Below are 21,081 nucleotides of genomic sequence, written 5' to 3' on the forward strand. Positions count from 1 at the left end.
CAAACTTTCCTTCGGCTTTATCCAAGGACGATGAACGTTACATTCTGTGCGTGACGGATTTGAAGCTTCCTTGCTCCTTGCAATGACCCCATTCAAGAGGATGTGGACTAGAGCAGGTGCGATGAATTGACTGAAGCCGCTTTTAGTGATGAAAGATTGTCATTTCGACAGGAAGCTAAAGGCTCTCGAGCGAAGAGAACAATCGAATGAGCTCTCGGTTAGGGAAAGCTTTTACTTGTTTTCCAACTTCACTCAATAATTCACCTCGGCATTGGAGGTTAGTGCACACTTTAATGAGAGGGAAAAGCATTTGCAAGAAAAATGAGTGAGACAATGATCAAGAAACAAAAAGTACCGCACCAGACAAATCAAAGTCATGGCTATACAAAGACAAAGTGAGTGAAAGTAATGTTAGATGGAGGATTTCATGCTTGAAACTTGGATGAATAATGGGTGGATTGGGGGAGTGAGACGGCGAGGAGGGAGAAGAAATGAAGATCATAACAGAAATATTCAGATACAAAAGGAGTAATTTCTTACACGAGCCCTGCCACGAGTGAGCAAAAAGAATAATCCAATTAGTGTGAAACAGGGCTTTTATTCGAGCTGCACATAAGAAGTATGCGTTTAATCAAAACAGCTATGGAATCCTGTTTTCACTGGGAGTTATTGAGTGGTTAATTATCTTGATGCATTTAAATGGTCTCTCCCACTTAATATGCTTTTATAGTTGTTATAATTAAACATTCAGATCAAAAGCTTGCGTTGGCTTTAAACATTGATGGGACACATTTTGATATACTATATTTAATAGAATGCAAACTTATTGATGTATTCAAATAAATCTCTTCTGAGATCGTTGGCTAAATCATTTTACCATTTAATCCTGGAGTATCACTGGGATTAAACATGGCAGCAATGCAATATTTATTGGACCATTTTTGCAACATAACAGGAATTTACAAAGTGCTTTCTAATGACTCATTACATGTCCAACCAGAGAGGGCTGTTTCTGCACCAGTTTTGTTCAAGGCTTGCTTATTTGTTGTTAGTGACATAAAACTAAGGGCTGACAAATATTTCTTGCTTATTGCAACAACTTTTTTTTCAGCCCCCTGAAGTATTCATTATTGCAAGCCAAAAAAACTCTTATCTGGGAAGCCATGTTTAGGGTATGATAACTCAAGAATTATGATTACTGGCCTCATGGGAATTGGTAGAAACATAGACAAACGTATATTTCCTTCAATCCCAAATGGTTCAGAGTCCCCACTAAGTTCAAATATCTTCATAATTGGCCCCTAAAGTTAAAAACAAAAACGTTTTAGACGTGGGTGGTATTGGGGCCTTAATCATAATAAAAACAAGACCAAGGATACAAATAAATGTGTTTTGATATTAGAACCAGTCTTGATTGACTGTCAAATGTGCAAGTCCATAAACATAATGTGAAATGTTAACATTTTATCAGGTTAACATTTGGCCAAGTCCGAATGAAAATGCCTCATGTAATATCGCCAATTAGAATAAACTGACCAAATTTAGCTTGGATTGAAATGGCTGGTGTAAACCTTTGATAATATTAGACATGTAACCGCTCCATCAGATTGCTTTCTGTATTGGGACTTTCTGCACGTTTCTGCACTGTACTACATAGATTCAAAAGAACAACCACAACAAATATATTTTACCTTTGATCATTATGTTCCACAAATGAAAATTTTCTGCAAACTTATAACCTTTTTGCAGACTTTCCTGTTTTGATTTCAAAACGTAATCTACATGATTAAATGCCAGTGTTATGTAAAATGTGCTTGAGAATCTGTCTCACAGGAGAGGCTCGTTAAAAAAAAAAAGGGAAATAAATACGCAAGATGCATTTTACATTTGTGGTGTACAGAACTGATGGTTTAAATCTATTCGTCACATTATACAAGACACAAAATAAGTAGATCCCACTATCTATCCTGGACTTTCATAAGTTGTCGAATAGCAGATACGAATAACAATAGAGTTTGGAACCATCAACCAGAATGAATTCATTGCGAACATAAAAATGTGCCCATTTAAATGTAATTGGCCATTTAATGACTACTTAAGATAAACGTGGCATGTAGGTCTACAATAAATTCATAAAAGTTTATGAACTCTTATGTTTTAGGTCTCAAATAACACAAAGTATGAACAAAATAGTAATTCCATCTGAAAGGAAATGGACTGACCCTAATACAAATAAAGCCTGGCATCTGAGATGAGCTAATATTGGATACGTTTTACTCAACTGCTGAATATAATTACATATAACCCATGCAAGTGCCTTCATCACATGACATCACATCCCTGGAGGTCCTTTCAGTGTCGGCCCAGGGTGACGGTAATCTTCCACTGAACGGAAAGCACTCCCCACAGATTTGACTCGAGAGATGATGACCCTTGAGATCAGGTTAGGCGCGGATAACAAGGAGCTCTCGATGCCTAGCTGCTGAGAGGTGTTGGTGAAGAGGAGTGGGGGCACTAGGCTATACATCTGGAAAAGAACAGAGGTTGTCAGAGAGCTCCAGTCGGGTCTAGTGGCACTCGGGGCGAAGAGTAACAAAGCGTGGGTGATGTGCAGGGGCAGGCAAAGCATTACCAGGAGAGAGACAGAGAGAGCCAAGGAGCGAGACCACACTGAGCTTCGTTTCTGCTGTGGCATGAAGCACATCAAGTCCAGATACACGGCTAACAGAACCAACAGAGGAATAACAAACACGGCGACAGCATAAACATACACAAGAAAAACCGGACTGAGCATGGTGTCGGTGGCACAGATGCCCCAGTGACTGCCGTGGATCTCTGCATACGTGAAGTTCTCATTGTCCTCCACCAGAAACTTGGATAGAAAACCTCCATAAGGCAAGAACTGGCCGATTACAGAGCGATCCTGGGGGTAGGGCCGTTTGGGAGGGAGGGCAGGGGTGGTGTAATTTGGTTCAGGCCATTCTTCCATCCCAAGTCCAGCTGTATGGTCGTCCTCAGCAGCTCCCCAAGTATCAGAAGAGCTGGAAACGATGAACTGGCTGAAGGCGGTGATCACTGAAATGACCCAGCAGAGCAGCACAGAGCACAAAACCCGCCTACGAGTCACTAAGCCTGCATATCTGAAAGAAACATAAGCTCCGTCCTGAATTTTAAGCATATTCAGCACAATTTAATACTCTGATTTTATAGTCAGCACAAACTAAGTCTTTAATGCGATTTCACATATGCAAGAATCAAAATAGCTGAGAACTAGCTGAACTTTTCGAGCATAAACACTGCAAAACAAGGTCGGGGTGTTCACACTCACCTGTTCCCCAGGCGGCACTGCAGATGTGTGTTAAGTGTGAGTAGAAGCAGAAGGCACACAGTGAACTGCCTGACAAGTAGGGGGCAGGAGACCATAGCGATACAGGTGTACAGACACTGGGAACTCCTCAGGTTCAACAGCACAGACACAGGAGCGACCACAATACTGCCCGCTGACCCAACCACACCGAGGCAAAGTTTCAGGCATGCAGATGTGCTCCAGCTTCTAGTTCCTGCCCCAGCTGCAACACCAGCAGCCAAGCACAACCTCACACACACTCCGATCACCAGCACCGCTATTACACACTGAATCAGGGAATATAGCCACATAGCATACATGACCCCTAAGAGAGAAAGGGAGATGATGATAATAATTAAATAATTTAAGAGTGGCTTAACAATTGAATTTAAACAAGCTGGATGCAAGACAATAAAAGACAAGAAGATATTCCTGGCATTTGAAGTTTACACTCCATTGAAAAGGTTAGCAGAGATTGTTGTGGCAGATGCCTCCACACGGCGGATGTGATAGTCTCTAAACTGTGAAAATCCTGAAAAGTCACAACCCAGATAGCACAAGTCTATTTGATGTTATATTTACATCTGGAAGACGTATTTTTAAGAGTGTTTGCTCATCTGCAAGACGTCTATAGGACGTCTCCTGTCAGATGTCAAATAGACGTTTAGAAGATGTCAGTTTAACATGCATTCTAAATCATTACATCTTAAAGACATCTTTTAAACGTCTATTTGACATCTGACAGGAAACGTCCTATAGACGTCTTGCAGATGAGCAAACACTCTTAAAAATACGTCTTCCAGATGTAAATATAACATCAAATAGACTTGTGCTATCTGGGAAGCAGCTGGGCTATAGCCGCTGTGACAACCCGATCACGTAGCCTACTTGCTACGCTGCTCTGACAGACAGGTTATTTCATTTTGTGCCCAGACAATGGGAAATACATATTTGCGTTATAAAATAGCTGTTAAAATATCCCCCGAAATGCTTCAGTATGCCACCTGTCTTTTTAACATAATGAGTTTGACCTTTTCAACAGCCACTGACAGTAATCAGTCGGAGAATGCCTGTGAGTGCTTCATAGTAATGAAATTATTGCGGAATCTCGAAATCCAGTGCTCCTCACATGCGCGGGCTGGGCCGGGCCTGCTCTTCTTTCATTGTTTTCCTCACTCAAACAAATTGATTGAACTGAAATAATTAATCGTGTAAAAGTTAGAAGTCGTCTCATTGTGCCGCTCTCATTGTAATGCTTCTGCACTTCACTCTCTCCACACAATTCATTTCTCCAGCTAATCAACCACGAGCCCAACGATACAACAAGCACTCGCGGATTCACGGTCCTCCTCTGGCGAAAGGAACAGTAAATGTGTTAATTAATAAACTAACCCATTTACAATTGAATAAAAGATGAAAGAAAAGAATTGTTGTAATTACCGTTATTAGGCGCGAAGATGAATATGAATCTGTCTGCTCTGCTCTGTCTGTCAACCAATGCTAATTCCTCTCACACGCTTTGTGGGTGAATGTGCTGTAGGACGGAGTGAACGCATAACCATAAACCATTTTTACCACAACTCCTCCGTTCAATACAGTGTGTGCAGGCTTATCAATCCATTCAAGTGTGTGAGCAGAACTGCCCATTCCATTTGGCCAGTACAAAGTGCAGCATCGCCACCATAAACAAACATCAATCTCATTCAGGAACACATAAAGACCCCAGCTCACATATACACACTTAGAAATGCACAGTCTGCGACTGACATGCACCAGCACCGATTTACGCACGCCATGGCTCTATCTAAAGTAAACAGATATGGCAGGAATGATTGGGTAGAAAGAAGAATGAAGGGGAGAGGAAGCGCTTATCTGTTTGGGAGTTTAGGTGTCGATGCACATGAACTAATTCAGTTCTCAGCAGGGTATGAAATGATAGATTTCTACCACGGTTCAATAAGGCTGCATGCATCATTGCCTTGAGGAAAAAACAGACTGTACTAGTATAGAAGATGTCTGTTGTTCACAAGACCGTCTTAAGGTTAGAAAAGTATTGTAGCCCTCCGGTTGTGTTGAAAAAAGGGGTATGCCTATTGTGTTAGGGGTCAACATGACCCCCATTGTGTTCCATGCAATTTACATTTTTCTGTATAATGGGAAATTATGAACTCCTACGATAATTATGAACTCCTCCAAATATGAAGAATTCTCCTTGGATGAATCAGAGGACGAGTCTTCAATTTTGAGTAAACTCAAGTCACACTTTTTTGTACTATTTGATATTTTATAAAGGGGTTCTGTTTTTACCTTGACTCTTTGCTGTTTTTCAAATGGTTGATTTTTTTTAAAAAAATTGCATGGAAACAAAAGGGGGTCATATGTCAAGTTTGCATGCATATTTATGACCCTAAATAAGAAAAAGTCACAAAATTTGAATAAGAAATAAATAGTTTAACCTGTGTTTAACGCAGGTTAAGACGAGCATTTGTGGTAAAAAAAAATAAAAGTATATGTTTTTGTTTTGTTTTGTTTTTTTAATGACCGATCGTTTCGCTAGATAAGACCCTTTTTCCTCGGCTGGGATCGTGTAGAGCCATTTGAAGCTGCATTAAAACTGCAATTTGGACCTTCAAGCCGTTGATAACCGTTGAAGTCCACTATATGGAGAAAAATCCTGGAATGTTTTCCTCAAAAACCTTAACTTCTTTTCGACTGAAGAAAGAAAGACATGAATATCTTGGATGACTTGGGGTGAATAAATTATCAGGAAATTGTAATTCTGAAGTGAACTAATCCTTTAAGTCCAACCCTAATTAAACACACATGGACCAGCTAATTAAAGTCTTCAGACTCACTAGAACCTTCCAGGCAGGTGTATTTGAGCTAAACTCAGGACGTGGACCCTCCAGGAGCAGGATTGGACACCCCTGGTCTAGAGAGATGGACGGATGCAGTGGTGGGCATGCTGGATTGATCAAGACCCCAGCTGCATAATGCTATAAATAAAAGAACCTTCATTTTTTAAGAGTGAATGACTTCCACATGCCTTCTGCAACATGCAGGCTGCGGCTGATAGACATGCATGTTGCAGAAGGCATGTGGAAGCCAAATAAAAAGTTGTTTTTTTTTTGGGCCATTTTTTCCATCATGGAAGTAACCTATCCATTGAACAAAAGGTTCTTATTATTAATTATTAAAATGTTCTTGGCTAAGAATAAAAAAATATATATTTTAAGAACTGTTCACTGAAAGGTGAACCCAAAATAATTATTAAATAGTGGTGTTAAGTATTTGAGTAATTAGTTAAATTAGTTACTGTACTTAAGTATCTTTTTGGCTACTTTGCAGTTTTACTGAGTATGAAACATATTAGCAACTTTTACTCTCTACTTGACTACAGTTTTAAATAAGTGTATGTAGCCTACGCTTTACGCCAATACATTTATAATGAGTAATGCGATTACTCCTTACATTTTTTTATTGAAAAAACTTCTCTTATGGAAATTGGTAATATTTTGTAATTATCATTTAAATCTGACTCATTTTCAAATTGTTTGTCAGAAATCAACATTTCAGGAAAACGTTATGGAGTTTTAAATCAGAATATGACTTTCTCTTAACAAGGCATTGATTTCATTCATGACCTCTGAAGAGGACACTAGGACTTCCATCATGGCATCAGGCATTTTAGAGACAGCAAGAGAATAGGGAAATAAATTATAAATCAATATTCTTATGAAAATATTCCCAATTATTGCTCCCATTATTACATGCCTTTTTCCATTACATGTTGCCCCAAGAACACATTAATATGCAAATTAGTTACAGTGTATTGATGCATTGCATATAATGATTGCATGTTTACACGCATATCGCATAAAGTAAAATTGCAAATCAAATAATTCATTATGTATTTCATGGTTGTGAATCATCTTTATACAAAGTTTGGATAAAAAAAGGCTTATGGCTTTAGGCTTGAAACCTAAAAATGTATTGGTGAATAAAGAAAAAAAAAACACAGTGTCTTTGTCTGTTCATGTCGTTTAATTTTCTTAATAAATGGATCCTGCATGCATAACATAGGAATACAATATTTTTTTTTTTCAGAAATGTCTTTATTAAATTTCTTATGCTCCAAACAATCTAATGAACTGAAGAAAAAAAATCACAAAAAATAAATAGTCTGGTTCTTTTACACCCTTTTTGAGCACTTTTGTTTTCAGATTATGTTGTGTCGACCTTGATTTATGGCAATTTTCAGGTGTTGAATAGAAACATATGGTTGCTCTCCTCCCAAATCAACTGTTTCTTCGGTTCTTCACTGGCATGTCTCTTAGGTGTTGGGGACTAGTGCATCTTTGAGTATACATAGGCCTACATTCAGCACAGGTAAAAAAATACTGTTCAAATCAGAATCTCAAAGACTTAAATCACATTCGAATTGGTAACTTGTGAGTTGTGACTTGTAATGGAGTCATTTTCATTGTAAGGAATCTGTACTTTTACTGAAGTATGGTTTTCAGGTACTCTTTACACCTCTGGTCTACAGTATACTATGGCAGTGCTGTGAAAACCACTCTTGATACACCAACAGTTCAACTCATGTTAGTTTGTAAAAAAAAAAAAAAAAGATAAAAAGTCACATTTGGTATTCATGTCCCTTGTTGCTATGTTCATAATCACTGCCTACACACGCTGAACATCAATGAATCAAGCACTTGTGAATGTGGCTGAGTATTAAAGGGGTCATATAATGGTGCATGCACTTTTACAAGTTGATTGTACTGAAATGTGTGTTGGCAGTGTCTGTACACAACCATCATATAATGATAAAAATCCATCCAGTGGTTTTGTTTTAATCTCCTTATATGTTTTCCCCTGCCTCAAATCGAGCCGTTCGACCGTGTGACGTCACACGCTCGGAAGCCCCTCCCACGATTGTTGATTGACAGGAGCGTCTCAACACAGACCCGCCCTCGCGGGTGAGATCAGCTCCATGAGAGAGCTGTCAATCATAGTCTGCGCGGACCGGCGCGGTCATTGTTGACATGCTGGAGCACTGTCTATGAGCAGAATGGCGTCTAAGCGATTGTGGTGTTCTGTTCTTGGGTGTAATAACGAACACAGTCATTTTAATGTTCCTAAATCCGAACCGCTGAAGACGCAGTGGCTGTGTTTGTTTTCGAAGGGAATATTCCCCACGAGCAACGTCAATGCGTTCATGTTTGCGCGAATCATTTCTCACCAGACTGCTTTATATAGACGAGTATCAGTATAAAGCTGCTGCTCATGAAAAATGGATCGGTACCAGATATTCGTGTTCCTGCTGAATCTCCAGAAGAACGGAAGTGAGTGTAACGTTTTATTAAACTTTATATTAATATATTAATCTTTGCAAATCGCTAGCTGCACGCTTCACGATGAATGCGTCTAAGGTTTACACTCAGGGTACATTACGGCATGTTTTCTATGTATGACGTTCTCAATATAATTCATAATCCCACGTTTATACTGAACAACGCGATATGGTTATTGAGTTACAAATGGTGTACGCCAGAGCTCTGGTGTACGCATAGAACAGAGGGGCGGAGTGAGCAAAGCTCATGATCATTTAAAGTCATATACACTGAAACGGCGTGCTGAAAACAGAGCTGTTTTTGACCAGGTAAAATAAGTGTTTTCTTACAATACTAATGAGAATTTTTAATTAAAGTATCTTACAAACTTTTAATTTAGACCCTAAAGAATCATATTAGCTTGTACAAAAATGCCATTAAATGACCCCTTTAAGATAGATTTAGCCCAATGATGGATTCATAAAGAACAGAAATAAAAATAAATTCAAATTTGTGGACAGTAGCAAATTTCATTAACTTCATAAGTTTAAGATGGTGAAAAACGGTCTATGTATTTTTTTTTTCCTTGAAGATTTATTAAGGGAACGTTGAGATGAATTTTCTGACTGATGGTGCAGCAGCGAGAGAGTCACTCTCGCTGCACCATGTTCAAATCTCGCGATAACAAACGCGACCAGCCCCTGTTAACACGCCTAGGAAACCCTGCACGTCCCTCTTCGTTTTGCTGTCCACAAGCAAGGTAAATCATACTCCGTATCTTTTTAGGTTATAAAGTGACTTTTACGCATTTGTGTCACAAGTTTGACCCTATATCGAACTTGTAATGTAGCAGTAATCATATTAACACTTAATCTCAATAAAATGACGCTGAAACGAGACTCGTAGTTTAATTTGTTTTAAAAATTATATCGCATGCTAAGAATCCCCGGTGTTCCAATGGCTGCGCCCATGCAGTCGTATTGAGGCCTGGTCTACTCAGCATGCATTACTTTACTTAACTGCGTTAAAAATACCATAAGTTAATGGTAATAAAAAAAATTAGTCGTTAAATGGGCTAAAACACCGGTCTTATCATTTATGTGCTAGTCAATAGAGCTTGTTTGTGTACATTTTTTTCCTCTTCACTGTTAACGTGGTCGTTAGCCGTATTGCTAACGCCATTTATAACACCCAACTACACTCAAAACCGAACACTTAAGTTTTCAATTATATTTAGGCTATTATTAATAATGAGGGTTGTTCTGTCTCTGCAACAGTCCCCACTATCCGTAGACTTTCTTACATATGTAAGTTAGCTCATATTCGTGTTAGCTAATAGCTAGCTAATCGTTTTACATGTGACTTGCTCTTGTTAAAGGAAACTGTAAATTATCCCTATATGTGACTGTGACTTAAATTTAGTATTGATTATCATTTTCAGATGCCAGGCGGTGGTGTAACCGTGAAAGACGTCAACCAGCAGGAGTTTGTCCGTGCGCTGGCAGCCTTCCTCAAGAAGTCAGTTTAACTGTTTGTGTTCAGTGTTGATTGTATTCATGTCCATAAGTTTTTGTCTGAGACTCCCTTTTGGGGTTGTGTAAGTTATACTGTAGTTTATTTTGTAGCCTGTTGTTTTGACAGGTCGGGGAAGCTGAAGGTGCCAGACTGGGTTGATATTGTTAAGCTGGCCAAGCATAAAGAGCTAGCTCCCTGCGATGAGAACTGGTTCTACGTCAGAGCTGGTGAGTGTGCCATTTCTTTCACAAGAGCTCTTGGACATGAATAAAATTTAAAAAGATGCTTGAAACTCAGATACTGGAGAACAAGTATGTTGGCTTTGCCTTCGTTAACTACAGCCATGTACATATGCAGTAATATGCTATTGAATACTTGGGTTACGTTCAGACTGTCCAAATCTGAATTTAGCAGTGTGTACGGCAAAAAAAAAAAATCACATGAAATGGTTAATCCTATTCTAATCGCATTTTTGGAAATGTTTGTCTGACCGCTCTGATCGGATTTCGCATGGTTTGACTCTCACGCCACAAAACGTAAAAGTCAGACGTTGTTATAGAAAACAACCTGAAAGTCGCTGCTGAAACTAGGCTGTGTTCCAAAGTGCCAGATGAGCAGAAAATGACAATATAAGGGAGACATGTTTGTAAACCGACGGAGACAACAGTTGCATACCAGCCTACGGTTCTGCCACTGCCTCATAAGACGCAGTAGACTAGCGAGGCAGCTACACATTGTCATGTTGTAAAATTTAAATAAGACATCTCTTTTGCAAACCCCTCCATGTTGCGCTTGTTGTATTTGGTGTATTCCTACCAACGCAACGTCATTACAATAGAAACCTATGCAGATATTCTGTAAAATGAAAGAGCTGCATGGACACACAAATAAGATCTGAACAGTTGCGATACACATTGTGGACATCAATAATTTTAGATTAGATTCCAATTGGATTTGGGATGGTGTGAATGTTGCCTTAGAAATGTTAAATATGAACCAATTGCTTAAATGCAGTGGAAGATGTTTAAGTATACATTGTTTCAAGTTCTCAGTAAGTGTGATGTAAATTCAGAAATAAATGGCAAGCAGTGGTGTGTATATAAAACAATATAACAAACAGATTTGTGCAGTTTAAACTTCAATCACATTTTGCCAAAGATTATAAAAAACACTGTTGTAAAATACAAAATCAAATGCTTGCCTTCATATCAAATGAAGCTTTGTGGTTTAATTGGAATAATATTGTATTATATAAATATTTTCACAGCATTAATGCTACTCTGCACATAAGTTGCAGGTTAACATTGGCACACAAGTTGCAAGTTTACATTTTATGTTAAGACAGGGTTCCAGACTGCGACCATTTTTTGAGAATGTGCAAGTTAAAATTTTATGTGGTCGCATTTGTGTGAGTGCATGGTCATGTACTCAGTTAAAGGAGAACTCCGCCGCAAAATGAACCTTTGGTCTAATAAAACATTGGTACCTAGTCAACCGTTCTCTGAGATTTGTTTTCATGATAATTGAATGTAAAGAGTTTTATCTCTAAAAACTGTTTAGTGTATAACGCTAGTAATGGGGGCATCTATTAAGTAAAAAGAAATCGCTAGTTTATACCACTAACAAGCTAACACAGTAACATAATGAGGGTCCCTACATACAAAACGAAGCATTGAGAACTTTGTAAGTGTACAGACCGTTTAATAAGAAGATATTTTATAAAGACAGTCCACTTCGTGTATACAGACAGGAGCCATCTTTGGAAAACAGTCTCGACTAATCAAACCACTAATATGTACCCGATTAAGGTGAATTAAAATGCAGCCTTAATGAGCAAAACGTTCGGGTGTTAAGCGCACTATTTACGCGTGGCTGGGAGCAGGTGTAGATTTCTTGTGTACCAACTAACATTTGGAAAATACGAACATTTTAATGAATCCGAAAATTTACGCCAGAACCACTTTACACACGATTTACACAAATTCGTTCTGCTCAAGTTTCATGAATGAGACCCATTGACATGACAATGAATTTCATCATAAATGCATTTAATTAAATAAAAATGTAGTAATCTCACCATAAATCCATTTAATTAAATACTACTTTGTCACAGTCATCTTTTTACTTTTAACTTTTTAATAGTTTTTTTTTTGAGAATATTTTGATTTGATAGTTAAGATTAAAATATTTTGCTAACATGGGGTCTTGTCACTGTCGGTGTTTTTACATCAGTGCAAAACTATGGTATGCAGATTAAGACCACTATTCATCAGCATGCATTGATGAATCCCATGGCATGTAAAAAAAAAAAAAAAAAAAAAAAGGTGCGACCAAATCATATGCTGGTGCGACCAACTGAGAAAGTTGGTAGCACCAGTGCAACCAGTGGAAAAGTTAGTCTGGAGCCCTGTGTTAAGATCTGCGTTTTGAGCAATGAAGGCATTGAACTGCTTGTCCAGCTTTTCGGTATGCAATTTTTAGCAGTAAGAGAGAATCTGTCTGTCTCTGTCGAATTTGCATGGAAATTATTTATGCTGTTAAAGGGTTAGTTCACCCAAAAATGAAAATTAAGTCATTAATTACTCACCCCCATGCTGTACCAACCCCGTAAGACCTTCGTTCATCTTCGGAACACAAATGAAGATATTTTTGATTAAATCTGAGAGCTGGATCACTGCTACATAGGCTTCCTAAGGGAATGACACTTGACGGCCCAGAAAGTCATTAAAGAAAATGTTTAAATATTCCATGTGCCTACAGTGGCTCAACTATAAGTTTATCAAGCGACGAGAATACTTTTTGTGCGAAAAACAAACAAAAATGACGACTTTATTCGACTATTCCATTGCTTCCTTGTGGGCCTGAGACGAGAGTTCAAGAGATTTCCAGGACGCATGCGCGAGAACTGACCTTCTTCTACTACACAGCGCGTCTTACAAGCAGAGGAAGTAGGAATAGTAGTAGAAGGTCAGTTCTCGCGCATGCGTCCTGAAAATCTCTTGAACTCTCGTCTCAGGCCCACAAGTACAGCATGGGGGTGAGTAATTAATGACTTAATTTTATATCGTTCTTTTCAGTTCGACTAGACGGTTCCAGCGAGTTTGGTGCTCACCGAATCCGTTGAGGTTTCGCCAAGATATTTGCGCTTCACGGGCGCTTTTTTACGTCGTTAAACATTTACCATTTTTGACAGTATTGTTATGATGATCAACGTGTATAACGTGCACAATTGTGTTACGATTCAAAAACTTTATTGTTCATCAGACGAAACCAAAAGCATTTCATTTTCACATGCGTGTAAGCCAAGAAGGTGGTGAGAAAGACAAGATTGCATATAAAAAAATAAATATTCGAATAGTAACTTTAGCATTCGAATAGTATTGATTTTTTTAAATATTAGAATTATATTCGAATTTTGGAATTCGTTCCAACAGCCCTACTATGAGCACCCCCGATGATTTTCAAACGTTTAAAAAGTTTGCCGTGCAGTACAGTCGTACTGTGTTCTAGCTGCTTTGACGCGACTAATGTTAAGCTCACAACCTCCCGAGTGTCTGAACTCGCACAGTGTACGTACGTCTTCCTTTTAGGGGTGTGAACCTACACTGGTCTCACGGTTCGATTACGATTCTCATGTCATCGATTCAGTTCAATTCGATATCACGTTGCACCGCATCCTCAACTTTTAATTTGACTTCAAAAGTAATATCTGGGTGTTTGCCTGTTCGGGAAGTCGCAGTGACAGAAACAGGGACATTCCAGTTTGTTTCAAGGGAGTAAAGCCTGTTTATGTAATGAAAATTATAAAATGAAATATCAAATATTTTTTTAAAGAAATGTTAATTTAAAAGCAGCGCTCATTCATCAGTGTATAATGTTACCGTTCCGTTAGAGATGCGCACTTCACCCGTCGCTGAGTCTGCTGTTGAAGGTGATGATCATCCATTTATAATCACGCGTAACAACAACACAGAATAATTGTAATTTGACCATCGGGTGCGGATACTTAAATCAGAAAATTATTGGGGCGGGTGGATGATTTGTATTTGGCTGGCATCCGCGTACTCTAAAAGCAGTCAGACTGCCAGGCGTTAACAGCTCGGGGTGAAAACGGCTAACGTGTTTTATCAAGTTAGTGGTATTACCTCCTGCGTATTCTATTTGTGCGTGACATGAGCGCACACAGCACGTGTCTTCTCCAGGTCGTGCTTATCAGGTTGGTCATATAAGCCGAAATGTGCCCAGATGTAACGTTAGGCTTTTAAAGTAGTTGGAGCATTTTTAATTACTCGCACTCGCATCTCGCCCCCCTCTGCCAATGTATGCTACCGCGACAAAGCACACACGCGACAAATGACGTCAGAACATTATAATCGGTTATGGTCTATTACTAAACCGATACCGAATCGTCCTCATCTGCATCGTGCTGCATCGTAGAAACGATTAATTTCGACACCCCTACCGCCTTTAGTGTGGTTAACTTTGTTTTGCTGTTTTGTGGTCGATGATCCATTTGAATGCTTTGTGCTGTAAGCACAAATGTCATGTTTTTCAAATGACAAAGTTTAGTGGCTTTTTAATGTTTACTCTTACCATCCATTGCTTTCCACCAGATTCTCAAAGCAAGCAATTGTGTCAGGATTGGGCTCGATTATTAATGACCTTGTCCTGTTAATGTGTCAGCAGTTTCTGGTGTGTGCTGAGAAACTGATTAGACTTTCTGAAACAAGCAAAGATCCCACTTGACTGTATATTTAAGAGCTGAGTTTGAGTAGTTAGGTACTGATTAGGGATGGGCATTATTCAAAAAAATTGCATTTGAATATTTGGGCTCATAAAAGTCGAATATTCGTTTATTTAAATGACGTTTAACGAAAAATACGTTATTTAAGTTTATTTTTGTACGTTTTTGTCACCATTTCTGAACAAGTTTACGATTAGGCAATATACACAACAAGCTTACAATATATGTAAAAGTTTTCTTTTAGTTGGAAAACATTAAACAGTAGGCCTATGTGTAAAAAAAAAAAAAAAAAAACGCCTAATAAAGCAGATTGTGCCACATCGTACAGAACGTACACGCACTCGAGTCAGCATATGATTATCATGTTTATATTGTTTGACGTTTATGTTGAGAAAAACAATATCCACATGCAGGGGCGTCGCCAGCAATTTATGCTCGAGTGAGAAAAGACACTGCGCTGACAGACGCTTCAGAGACACAAAGATATCGATGTTCTAAGTTTCTAACAGCACTTTGCGTTTTCTGTTCTTAAACCGGTCTCCCTCAAAGAAACTTAAAGGAAGTATGTCTCAAATCATTTTGCTATTAGTTAAGTGATCTCGGATCACGTGGGGTCCAGCTGCGCTTACCTGCAGTCGTGATGCAGTGTTGGTCAGCTGCCTTTCCACATGCAACTGTTTGGATTTCATGTGATTTCTCATTGTGGTGATGATATTATAACTCAGATTAATTCATTAATTTGATCAAAAGTAATTCCGTTTTGAGATCATTTAGTAAGATGGTAAGTAATTCCAAACTTCGCAAGGCAGACGACAAAATGATGTGATCAAATACACACAACTTGTTAACACTCAACAGCGCCACCCAGTGCATTTAATTATAACTGCGAGCTAGTGCTTGGGATTTATCATGGATTCACTGCATTTACAGCCAGCAAAGCAACGTAGTAAAATTCGAATAGTTTTTTATTTTTCGAATAATAATTACAGATCGAATATTCGTGCACACCCCTAGTACTGATATTATAGATTTTATGCTGTGAGTTTGAACTGACTTGCATTTGGTGGTTTCTTGGCATGTTGCCTTCTGTTGTCCTTCACTGCCTTTGAAGAAATCTCCTCTGACCCCCTGTCCTCCCTCAGCCTCTACAGTGCGTCACCTGTACCTGCGTGGAGGTGTTGGCGTGGGCTCTATGACCAAGATCTACGGTGGGCGTAAGAGGAATGGCGTGTGCCCCTCTCACTTCAGCGTGGGTTCTAAGAACGTGGCCCGTAAAGTGCTCCAGGCCCTTGAGGGCCTTAAGATGGTGGAGAAAGACCCCAATGGGTGAGTAGACTGCAGACTTGCCTTTGACTATTTCTATATATACACTAAGCCCAAGCCAAATTTTCCTAAGGGGGCAATTAAATATATTGTATTGTATATCAGTGGTGTCCAGTCCTGCTCCTTGAGGGTCACTGTCCTGCAGAGTTTGGCTCCAACCCCAATTAAACACATCTGAACCAGCTAATCATTAAATTGGAGCCAAACTGAGGCACAGTGGCCCTCAAAGAAGGTTCTGACACCCCTGATCCATGTTGGTATTGTAAGTCCGTCTAATTCGATCCAAGGGCGGCATTCAAATTAGCGGTGAAGGTCACATGCGCGTTCCGTCTCTTCCAATGGCAAAGGGATTTTAATTAAATGCAATACATTATCTTATGTATTAACTCGTTTCATCTGACTCCATAAAATGAAAGTGTTTTTCAGTGATATCTGTGCATCTTTAAATATACGTTAATGTTTGACTATTCCTTTTAACTCCAATGAAAATAAAGTCAAAGTCTGTTAGAATAATCAAATATAACAATTTATTATGTCAGGTAAATGTATTATAACAATTCCATAATCAATTGAAAGATAATCAATGCAAATCATCAAATGTTTTAGGAATAGAGAAATAGATGCAAACCCAACATTTAAGAACTACATGAGCTACCTCATGGGCTATCTGAAATACAGAAAAAGCCACGATCCCTTGCTGCCTTCCATTAAATAGCCAGACCTTATTTCATATGTAAACCTGTACTCACAGTGGAAATGTACTGTGTTCATCCCCCCAGACTTACTGGGGGCCGAAGTTGATTTGCATGGTACCATTTGCTAACAGTGGAAATTAGCATTGAGTTCACACCTTCTGGGAGTAGGAGACCACATTCATTTGTGTGCCAGATATCCATAAACTCTTAACCTTATTTCCTTTTGTTTTATACTTTGGGAATGAGACATTTGTACCACTCATTCCTGAGACATTTCAAATGATACCAAACATAAGAATATCTATGGTTTGATGTGAATGATTATCATTGAGTATTATGTGAGTTTTTATGTGTCACTGCGAGAGTGGGGGATGCGGGAAAGAAGTGTGTGTGTGTGAGAGTTCAAATGTTAATTTGCCAAGTTCCTTTGTCTCATAGACCAGTGGTCTATCTCTTCACCCAGTTTCCAGTTTTCCAGTCTTACAGTATTGTGATTTAAAATCCATGGTTATATTGTTTTTTCTAACTAATTCTCAATTGTTTCCATTTCCCAGTGGGCGTAGACTGACCCCTCAGGGGACCAGAGACCTGGACAGAATTGCTGGGCAGGTAAGAAGCTGCTTATTGTATTACTGTATTTGTCAACTTGAGCATTTGTTAAAAAAATAAATAATAATAATAATAATAAAAAAAAATTTGAGGAAAAATAGTGGATTCAAAAATCGCTATTGATTTAGTCGTGTCAGGCTTCTGAAGTTAGTTAAATACTGTACAACAGATGATGGTTCTCAGAATTCACATGAATTAAAATGTTGCTGCACAAATGCAGCATGAGTGAGAGCAGATCCTATTTTCACTCAAAAGGCCTTACAATTAAGTTTTGACTGCAGTAGCTTTTTAATATGTGGACACAGTACTATCTTCAGAAAGGAAATGCATGCACATCCCCTCCAAAGCCTTCGCTTGCGTTTCGCCCCTCTGTTGGTCCTCCGCTTTCCCTGTGAGCTACCGCTGTGCGCCAATCCGATGCTGGAGGAAGTAAACAAGCCGATTGAATTTCATGCTCGCTGGGTTGCCGTATGGTGGCATTTTATTCTGCCTGATCCCCTTAATGAGCTGAATTCAGATGAGTTAACGTGATTTTCTTGTGTTGTGCTTGCCTTGGCTGTGTTTTCTGCACTCTGACTCTTTCCAGGGCACTGTTGATATGCTTGGCTTCTCATTGGTGGCATGAGCAAAAACAATGTCAGTGTAGACCCCAATGTTTTTCTCAATCTCCTGGCAACCAGAACCTGAAAGGCTCCTAAATCTTTCTCCACTGTTGATTTGTTTCTCACGGATTTTGGTGCGACAGGGTGCAGGAAATAACCAGACTGATTTGATGGATGTCTCTTAATCCTGATCCTTTTTCTTCATTATCTGTTGCAGGTTGCCACTGCAAGCAAGAAATCTTGAAGTGTAAAATAAACTTTTTTTTGAGAAACCAACCACTGTGTCTACTGTCTTTTTGTTTTTCCTTCAGGGACAAAAGCTGAAAAATGTAATACTTAAGATATTCCTCCCCTCCATCCATATTTTAACTTGATGTTCTTTTTGTTTTCAGATTGAGTCATATTTTGCATTAAAGGAGAACTCTGGCGCAAAATGAACCTTTGGTCTAATAAAACATTGGTACCTAGTCAACCGTTCTCTGAGATTTGTTTTCATGATAATCGAATGTAAAGAGTTTTATCTCTAAAAACTATTTAGTGTATAACGCTAGTAATGGGGGCATTTTACCGTTTAATAAGATATTTTATAAAGACAGTCCACTTCGTGTATACAGACAGGAGCCATCTTTGGAAAACCGTCTCGACTAGTCAAACCACGAACGACGTGCTAAGGGAGCTGAACTGTATGAATGGCGTTCGTGGTTTGACTAGTCGACTGTTTTCCAAAGATGGCTCCTGTCTGTATACACTAAGTGGACTGTCTTTATAAAATATCTTATTAAACGGTAAAATGCCCCCATTACTAGCGTTATACGCTAAACAGTTTTTAGAGAACTCTTTACATTCGATTATCATGAAAACAAATCTCAGAGAACGGTTGACTAGGTACCAATGTTTTATTAGACCAAAGGTTCATTTTGCGCCGGAGTTCTCCTTTAATTCAGTCTCAGGTGCTTCAGGCAAATTGCTTGCATCATCTTCCTAGAGTCAGATGAACCGTAAGGGTGGATTTGTGTAACTTGGCATGGATGCTGATTGATTTACTCATTAAGACAAGTGTCTTTATTTCCCTTCTGCTAGTTTTGGCAGAGGAATTTGAAGCAGTTAATGGATAAATGCATGGCAGTCAAACCGCTGTGTATTGTGCTGAACTGTGTGGTTGCTGCATGGTTACAGTGCCATCATGTGGGCTTGTACGATATAAAGTCCATTTGGTTTGTGTTGGCAGCAAGAGTTCTCTCCACTACCTGGATCATGTTTTGATTGACTTCCGTAGTATGGAGAGAAATTACAATGGGGTCAATCAACGGTTTGATTACTGACATTCTTCGTAATATCTTGTTCTGCAGAAGAAAGAAATTCATACAGGTTTGGAACAACTTGAGGGTTGAACTTGGGTGAACTATCCCTTTTAAGTTTAGGTTGTCTAACACAATGGTTCTCAACGGTTTTGGCCATGGGACCTACATTCGCCTATATAGTCGTTAAGTTGTGACCCAAATTTTTAGGAATGTGAACCAAGCTTATTTATTCTTGATTCAATATCAATTCACATGTATATATAGCCTACTGTACATATAAAGACAAAATATTTTGTTGAATGCAGTTTGCTTTTTTAGCACTATTTTTTTTTTTACTTCTATTGGGTTTTATTTGACCACGTATGAGTGTGATCAATAAGTAAGGAATACCTTTGGGTTATATACAAGAAAAACATTAACATGTTGCCTCTCCATCACTCTCCAGAATAAAATGATACTGTAAATGTTTTTGACGTAATAATCAATGCACACTATGCTCCAATGTTTACCAAAAATGGCTGCATATACCTGTATCCCGCTTAAAGGGTTAGTTCGCCCATTTAAGACATGAAGTTGTATGCAATCCTTACCAGCACTACAGTGCATACACACTTACCCACTCTGTTGTCACGTCTCTGGTCAGAGTTCTGGCCGATGGAAGTTTTTCAATAAAGTACTCCCGGTTATTTTCCGGGGCCACAAAACTGTGCGTTTTTACGTGAAAAAATGATTTGCGTTTCAAAGCTTGATTAATTTACCACACAAAAAACACGCCGGTCAAAATTCATGTACCTCAGTTTTAATCGGCACTATTTTCTATCCATTTCTATCAATCCGCGCTGCTGTCAACGTCAACAGTGCGCACGTTCCGATCAGCTGTTCCATAGTGTTTACACAAATGATTTACAACGACGTAAAAAGTATTAAATTAACAATGGTGCGAACTTGTAAATTCCCAGGCTGTGACCACAAGGATGTGCCGCGATCAAAGTTCAGATTCCATCGTATTCCTGTTTCGAATATAACTATGAGACAGCTTACCGAGCATAATCTCCATCTGCTGTTAGTCGATCTCACCAGCAGGGGGTGCAAGCGCGTGTTGTTGATTTGGCTGGTTGCTATCGGCTACTCTGCGGGAGCTAAAATATCCAGAATAAAGGATTTTCGTGTGTGTAGTGCTCACTTCAGCGAAGACGATTACATCCCCAACCAAGGAGGAAAAGGAAAATTAAAGAGTTTTGCTGTACCAGTACCACGGGTAAGCTCTATTTACTAACTTTATGATCCCATGTCTAAACTGTACGGTAAACAAGCTGATGTTTAGACTCCATTATAAAACACGTGAATATAAAATATATATATTCTAATTATAAAAACAGTATATAGGGATATTGGTACAATTTGCTGAGAAAACTATTTGATTGAACACACACACAATTGAGGTTTTGTGTTGCAATCAATAACATTGTCGTTGTGCTAAAATTACTTTCATCATCTGATCCGTCTGACATTGTGCTAAAATTGGTTTCATCATCAGAAGTTTCGTAGTCAGACATGTTGTCAGCGAGTCGCGCTATCAACAGCTGATCGGAACGTGCGCACTGTTGACG

At 38.9% G+C, this 21,081-nt stretch overlaps 1 protein-coding gene across 1 annotated transcript; it reads left to right on the plus strand.

The window, feature by feature from the left end:
* The first annotated feature begins 9,365 nt into the window (after positions 1–9,365).
* On the plus strand, positions 9,366–18,446 carry rps19 (ribosomal protein S19). Its single transcript, XM_056267634.1, has 6 exons — positions 9,366–9,442; positions 10,124–10,200; positions 10,324–10,424; positions 16,084–16,267; positions 17,514–17,568; positions 18,388–18,446. Exons 2-6 carry the CDS (start codon positions 10,124–10,126, stop codon positions 18,412–18,414), a joined length of 444 nt encoding a protein of 147 aa, XP_056123609.1. The 5' UTR covers positions 9,366–9,442; the 3' UTR covers positions 18,415–18,446.
* The last annotated feature ends 2,635 nt before the right edge of the window (positions 18,447–21,081 follow it).

Source organism: Rhinichthys klamathensis, unplaced genomic scaffold (genome assembly GCF_029890125.1).
Source record: "Rhinichthys klamathensis goyatoka isolate OS25496 unplaced genomic scaffold, OSU_Roscu_1.1 h1tg000262l_1, whole genome shotgun sequence".
NCBI lineage: Eukaryota > Metazoa > Chordata > Actinopteri > Cypriniformes > Leuciscidae > Rhinichthys > Rhinichthys klamathensis.

What these genes read in the sequence shown, in the direction of transcription:
- rps19 (XM_056267634.1), top strand. Translation starts at nt 10,124, where the DNA reads ATGCCAGGCGGTGGTGTAACCGTGAAAGACGTCAACCAGCAGGAGTTT. An exon ending in GTGGAGAAAGACCCCAATGG is followed by an intron (nt 16,268 to 17,513) that starts GTGAGTAGACTG and finishes TCCATTTCCCAG; the next exon opens with TGGGCGTAGACTGACCCCTC. An exon ending in TGGACAGAATTGCTGGGCAG is followed by an intron (nt 17,569 to 18,387) that starts GTAAGAAGCTGC and finishes TATCTGTTGCAG; the next exon opens with GTTGCCACTGCAAGCAAGAA.